The sequence below is a fragment of the Salminus brasiliensis genome, chromosome 10 (genome assembly GCF_030463535.1).
Source record: "Salminus brasiliensis chromosome 10, fSalBra1.hap2, whole genome shotgun sequence".
Lineage (NCBI taxonomy): Eukaryota > Metazoa > Chordata > Actinopteri > Characiformes > Bryconidae > Salminus > Salminus brasiliensis.
The window spans coordinates 3,210,698-3,218,156 of NC_132887.1; the positions used below are offsets into that span (position 1 = coordinate 3,210,698).

General features: G+C 45.6%; 1 protein-coding gene across 1 annotated transcript; it reads right to left on the reverse strand.

Annotated features, from left to right (window-relative positions):
* Nucleotides 1-3,135: 3,135 nt before the first annotated feature.
* Nucleotides 3,136-5,611, reverse strand: gja10a (gap junction protein alpha 10 a). The gene is made up of 2 exons (XM_072689013.1): nucleotides 3,890-5,611; nucleotides 3,136-3,475 (listed from the first exon to the last, which is right to left on the reverse strand). The coding sequence occupies exons 1-2, from the start codon at nucleotides 5,318-5,320 to the stop codon at nucleotides 3,437-3,439; spliced, it is 1,470 nt and encodes a 489-aa protein (XP_072545114.1). The 5' UTR covers nucleotides 5,321-5,611; the 3' UTR covers nucleotides 3,136-3,436.
* Between the last annotated feature and the right edge of the window lie 1,848 nt (nucleotides 5,612-7,459).

Consider the following 7,459-nt stretch of genomic DNA (forward strand, 5'->3'; position numbering starts at 1 on the left):
TAATTACATAAGTGGAAAAACATGTGTTTATGTAATTAAGCAGTATTTACTACTGTAAACCATTTACAACAGAGAATACACCAGAACAGAGCCATAACATTAGTACCACCTGCCTAATTTTATGTAGGTCCACCTTTTTTTGCTAAGTGCCCATGACCCGGTCGCCTTTTCACTTGTTGGTGCACTTTTGGCAGGTACTGACCACTGCATACCAAGACCTGCCTGATGTTTTGGAGATGTTCTGACACAGTCGTCTAGTTTCTCACAGCCTCTCAGAATCTAGCCCCCCCACCCGTTGACAGGAGCCAGTGTAGCCACTGTAGATGTAGATAATCAAAGTTTTTCATGTTACATGTCAGTGGTACTAATGTTATGGCTGATCGGTGTGCAGCACCAATAGTTTATAATACCAATAATTGTTATTACATGGTTATTATACATGGGTTATTAGTCTGTAACTGCAGTTATCAGTGACTCCTAATATAACGTGGGACCGATGGCTATTGAGCAGAGCTGATGCTGTAGACTTTGGCAGCTTTCACCTAAACAAAGATCTCCACTGTTCTGTATGTTATCTCAGGGGTTGACTGAAAACACATTGACGTCTGCGTGTGTAGCCACGGTCCTGGTTCTCTGTCTCTCAAAGTCTAAAAAGTTTTTGCTGGATGAAATTAACCACTGTTGCTAGCTCTGAAACTTGAGCCTTCGGTCTGCTGGGACTTTTGTAGGCACTGGTCTGGTGAGATGTGGCTGCTCCATCGTGTAAAGCTAAGCAGAATTTAATTTCCGGCCCAGTTGCTTGGTTATTCGAGGCTTGCAGAGATTCAGAGGACGATAGTTCAGTAGTTTGAGTCTTACACTCTTAAATATAAAGGTACTCCAAATGGTTCTTTGAGCGATGAGGCCATAGAAGAACCACTTTTTGTTCCATGAAGAACTTGCTGTAGTAAAGGGAAAGGTACCTGTATTACAAACATTACAAATCTTTTATAGAAGCAAAAGTGGTCCCTATATGGCCTCGTTCAAAGAACCCTTTGAAACCCCTATATATTTAAGACCGTATATGTTATACTGTTTGAATTGCTAGATCATTCCTACAGAAAAAAACCTACTGTACTGTGATACATTTGGCTCTGAAAGCATCACAGAACAACCTAGACCAGTGGTTTTCCAACCCTGGTCCTAGAGGACCCCTCTGCCCTGTAAATTTCAGTACTTTCCTGCTATGATGCACCACCTTTTAGCCCAGGAGGCTCCTGTTAATGAGCTGATTAGCTGGATCAGATGTGTTGGGAGCAGGGTGAACTCTCACATTTGAAGGGCAGAAGGTCCTCCAGGACCAGGGTTGGGAACCACTGATCTACACTGTCCTTAAAGTACCACTGAATGTGTTGACTAATGTAAATGTAATTGGACTTTCCTTCAACAGACTGTTGCACATCTTCTGATTTGCCTTAGAATTCTCCTGTGCCAAGGTCAGGACATGAGATAAGCTAAAAGAGCTTGTTAAAGGGGAAGGTCTGCCAGCTGTTCAGAATTTCTGCTCAATTCAACCACTGAGATGTAAAAATGGAGTCAAATGAAGGGTGGCGTTCTTCAGAAACTGCAGTCAGACTTATTCACAGTGGTGGGGAATGGAACCAGTGTCTCCAGAACCTCCCTTACAGACACCAGATGGGTACGAATACGCTGCCCGATGCCTGAAACCGTGTTTTCCCATAGTGTTGAGTTTGAGTTCGGCCTATTTCTTTAACCTGTTCATGGTGGAAAGTGTGGTACAAGGTACTGGTTTCTTCTCAATCGCAGAATTTTGCAGAAGTTCTGAAACCTCTGTGGAATTCCCATTTAAAAGTGATATCCTTCAAGAGTTTACATACAGTACATGGAGTACAGCCTCAATGCAGACTTATCTAAACCAATCGACATACCTCTCACATATGGTCAAGACCTGTGTGGTTTACAGCGTTTTCAGCAGATAGTTCCTTTTTCAGCTAGTTTTTGTAGAAGTATGTAAATACCTTGTTATTTATAGCCGTCTGTGGGGTTCTTCCGAGTAAAGTCAGTTCTGTGCTCTTGATGATTAACTGAATGTTCAGAGTTGTGACCTCAGTGTTTTGTAATTTCTTCATGGTTGAATGTTTTGACAATGTTCATTTTTTTAGACCTCGAATAAAACAGTATAGTCTTAACGTCTTCGTCCAGTACAGCTTTTGTGTGGCAGCATTTTTACTCCTCCTGTGTGTTTTGAAGAGTAGTGTATATCCACCCAATATCAATGTGTAGCTCAGTGGTAGAGTGCATGCTTTGCATGTATGAGGTCCAGGGTTCAATCCCCTGCATCTCCATGTCAAAAAATGCCTCAGCGGTTAGAGCACCTATCGATAACAGGGTTGTGGGTTCGATTCCCGGCCTCATTCCCAAAAGCCAGGGTGAGGACCTCTAAAGTGTGGCAACTCAATGCTATTAGAAATAAAGGTTCTTCAAGGGTCATTGAATGGATAATTTCTCAGAAATTATTGGTTTAATAAAGAACGATGTTTGTAATAGAGATGTTTAGACCTTTAAACTGGCTGAACATTGTTCTTTATTTAACCGATAGAGGTTCTTCCAATGGCATCTCTTAAAGAACCCCATTGCAATATGATTGTATGTTATTGCTATGATGAATTACAACTCACTGGTAGACATGATGAGTACTTCTAAAGCACCTGTAGGTATAAAACAATATTTGGACCAGTTATAGAGAGGCTGTGTAGAGTAACTGCAAAAACAGAGGTACATATAGGAACAATTGGCAGATTGCAGGATTGCAGCTCGCAACTCTATTATCCTCAGTTTCATCAGTTAAAAGGAGATTTCTTTTCCTCCTGTTCCTCACCATTTTTGTGCCTTTAAAAAAGTATCATGATGCATGATTTTTGCCATATCGCCCACCCTAACAGTTTACGGCTCTAAAGCTGGAAATCAATGACAAATGTAAGAAGATGGAAACCAAAACAAAATTTATTGTGCTGGTAATGGAGTGAGATGTACAGTGCATCACATTTAGTGTATATCAGCCAAAACCGCCCCCAAAGAACCGCCCCCCCCCCCCACACACACCCCCCATTGCTCCCCAAACACATTCTGGTCTGAGGCCTTCCTGGTGTGCCGTTTCCTTCGGTCTTCAGCAGGCGCCAATGGTAAGAGTTGTTCACTTTTACAGAGTGTGATTTTACAGGTATTTTAAGGTGCTTATAATAAAAAAAATGAACTGTATACAACAGCACTCCATATACCTCGTCCTTGCAGGAGGTTCTCCTGTGTTCGAACCACTGCTTTCCCAGCCATGCAGTAGTGGAGAGTCACGCTAATCGTTGCTGATAACTCCATCCATTTAGTCCTGCTAATGTGTGGCCTGTTACATTCCTGTAGTCTTCACCTCTCGTCCTTGCTCTCACTTCTTCATGATGGAAGAGATATCCAAGAATACGCTCTGAAAGATAAAGGGAGACTCACTTCAGTTCACAGAAGACATTTTGGCGTTTTTACAAAGCATTAGCCAAACTAAATATGAGGTCTGCATTGACCAACCGGTATAGACCTCATTACACGGCATGCTTCTACTAATGATCGTGACTCTGTGATGCATGGCTATCGTACAGGTTGGGTCCATAGCCCCAACTTTTGCATTTACATTTATTTTTAAAATCAATCTTTCCTCAGTAGATTTGCCAGCCAAGCTTTTAAGTTAAGTGACGAAACAATGGTAAACATCAATTTTGGATTTCTATTCTAAAACTCCTCTATGCTAACAGTTATTACTCACAGAGAACTGAATTACAACAGCTGAGAACACAAGCCACTAAATGAGCAGATCGGTAGCCATGTGTCTTTTGGCTCTACTTGCCATTGACATCCTCCGTCCCCCTGGTGGTGGGTTCATAGGAAGGTCATTGAGGGAGCCCAGCTCAGACTCCGAGCTTCTTGTGGGGGTGCAGGACTGGCTGCCCGACATGCTATCCGAGGGCATTCGGGCCATGAAACTGGCCTTCCTTGGGTTGGGGTAGAGCAAGTCACTGTCCGTGGAGTCCATGCCATCGTCCATTAGGTCCGGCACGTGGCTGGGCCTGTGCAGGGCATTGCGCAGGCAGGGCGGTAATTCCACATGGCTGGGCCTTTGGGTGAGAAGACGCTCGTGACTTTGTTGACCTGAGTTTGAAGGTTTACTGTCCCCACATGAACCGCTGCTGCTTTCCGGACGTCGGTGGTCGTCGTCCTCCTCCTCGGGAACATCCGGCTCCATCGGAAGCCGGAAGCGCAGGTCGTGGATCATCCCTTGACTGGGTTGACGCATTTGCCTGGGCTGCTGGGTTATGCAAGATACAGGGAGGGTGGTGTCAGCAAAGCTGTTGTGCCTTTGCCCGTCGGTGCAGGGATTCAGACACGTGTTGGGTAAGTACAGTGGGGGAGGGTCCGTGTGTCCAGTTGGGATGAACGTTTTCAACTGTGCAGATTTGTGTGGTGAAGAATCCGCCACCACACATAGTGACTGGACCGTTGGTGCTTGCTTTGGCTTGCAAAGACTGTCTTCCTCGATGTACTGCAACCCAGATAAGGTCTGCTTAATTTTTCTCACCCCCAAGTGGGATATCTCCAAGAGGTTGAGGAACAGAGAGACCCCCCCAATGACGAGCATGAAGACCATGAAGATGGTCTTCTCCGTGGGTCTGGAGACATAACAGTCCACGCTGTTTGGGCAAGGCACCCTCTCGCACTTGTACAAAGGGTCCAGTCCAATGCCGTATAAGATATACTGCCCCACAATGAAGCCCACCTCCAACACTGATCTGGTAAGGATATGAATGATATATGTGCGCAGTAAGGAGCCCCTCAGAGGAGCCTTCTTCACTTTCTTTTGCTCCTCCAGCTTCCGCAGTTCCCTCTCCAGCCTCTTGTGTTCCTCCAGCAAGGCTTCAGTCTCTCCCAGCTCTGCCCTCAGCTGGATTTTCCTCCGGTGCCTCTCCTTCTCGAGGGCCCTCAGTCGGTACAGGGCGTGCCCCATGTAGACCAGTGAAGGAGAGGACACGAAGATGATCTGGAGCACCCAGAAGCGGATGAGGGATATTGGGAAAGCCTGGTCGTAGCAGACGTTCTTGCATCCCGGCTGCTCTGTGTTGCAGATGAACTGGTCCTGCTCATCCACCCACACATCCTCAGCCGCAACGCCGAGGACCAGCATCCGGAAGATGAACAGGATGGTCAGCCAAATCTTACCCACGATGGTGGAGTGAATGTGGACCTCCTCGAGAATGCTGCCCAGCAGGTTCCAGTCGCCCATTTTTCACTGCCACATGTCCGTGCTACAAGAAAGCAAAGGGCAACGTCAAGAGGTGTTGAGCATCCTTTATGATTCATCGTAAAGATAAAGCAAGCATCGTTGATGGTCTGTGGTTTTAAAAACGTAGTCTGAGCAACCTCCTTTCTAACAATTAATATTCGTTTATTTCATTGATTTCATAAAAATACTTGCTTAACCAGATAACTTAAGCCCAAACCAATCCCATCCAATAGGAACAAGAACCAAGGGACAACATTTCTACTGAACAATCCTACCGTTTGGCTTCAAACATGCTCCTAACTGAGTAACCTCGCTTTCTCAAATCCCCCAAGAAGCCCCCAAAAACCAAAACACTTGAATCTCAACCTCAAATCCAGGAGAAGTTACTTACATCTCAGCGGGTCAAAGTGCTCTTTGCGTTCCTTTGTAGAAAGAGGTGCATGTTCTCCACAAAGAACAAATTCATTTTGTCACTTCACAGCCATGGGTTCACGGTAAAGGTCCCAGTGTAAACACACGGCTTCTCTCTCTGCATAATGTTGGCTGCAGTGAATGTTCCCCACAGTTGTTGCTGCATGCAGAGTTCACAGGATGTAGGAATTGATCTGAAACTGCCTGGACAATGCCCCATGGCACATCTTATCAAGCAGTTGCTGAAAAGAGCGAGCAACCAACCAACCAACCACCCACCCCCACTCCCACCACAACCACCACAACCACATACACACACACACACACACACACATATATGAAGTCAGCCTAGGATGCGAAGCGACCGAGTGCCCCTTACACCATCAATACAGCATTACTGCTATTAAAGTACTGTGTATGCGTTTACCTATGGCCCTTTCTAAGGCAATCCCTGGCACCTCAAAGCTCAAAAAAACTATATCAGACTTATATAAGCGTGCATATCCATCATATTTGATTAATCTAATGTCTAATCTATAAAGCCAGACAAGCTGGTCAATGAGTCATGTCCGATTTCATAGTTAACTGAATTGTGCAACTCTCCCTGCCCGCCTGCCTGCCTGTCAAATGAGGATACCACTCCCACCGCCCAAAAAACTGCCACCCAGAACACCCTGTGCACCGGGCTCAGAAACGCCGGCTGCCTTTATTTTCATCACTGTGCCTCGCTGACTCCTTGTTTGTGCGGGGGCCTCGCGACCTTGTTTACATTTGCGGCCTGTCAATGTCAAATGAAAGGCTTTGCACCAGATTGCATCAGGCCATCTAAACCCGATCCATCAATGGCAGAAAGATTGGTCTAATGTGACGGGGTTTCGCCCGAAATCCTCGCCTGCACAAACACAAAGTCGTCCATCTCTTCACATCCTCACATCCATACCGAGCTCCTGAGAGGAGAAGAGAAGAGAAGAGTTGGGGCGATGCGTTTTTGATGTTACGAAGAGACAGAAAGGCAGAAACCGCTCCATCAGATCAGCACATGCACGTGAGCGTGTTATCCTGATTTGTCCTACGCCGGGCCTGTGAGCGCCGCACGGCTGGATCGCTGGGCTGCTCACACTACATGCTCAAAAAATGACCAGCCATGCCTCGGGCTTTTAATTAGCTTTCCATCACCCTCTGACAGAGTCAATGGTGGATTGATTTGATTTTCCCTTGCAGAAGCTTGAACAGCAAATGCCAGAAGTCACATCAGGGACGCTGTATTACATAATGGGTTCATAGCGTACCTAGTGATCTGTAGAAAACTAGCTGTCTATCTGTCGCTGGTCTACGGCTGTTCACTGGATCTAATTGCTTTGATTGAAGTAAGGGGGAAAAAATCAGCTGGGAGGCTTTTGGGCCTTTCTTTATTTATGTAAGAGCACTACGAGCTTTAGCGCTGCAGATCTGTGAATGTGTAAACAACCCCAGTCAGGGTAATTACACGGTGGATGTGCAGCACTGCAGGCTTAGATTCCTATCTTAGTACATTTCTTAGTACACTGAGCTCTTCGAGGATACACTATTATGGGATAAGCTAGATGTCCTTTAATTACCAGTATAATCACCAGTGAGGTAAGTTCCCAGTTCGTACATCTTTCAGCTGGTGATGAAATGACACTGTCACTGCGCTCATATTCTGACTGTTGTTTGGCTTGTGTTCTGGACTTGGCTTGTGTTTTGGAT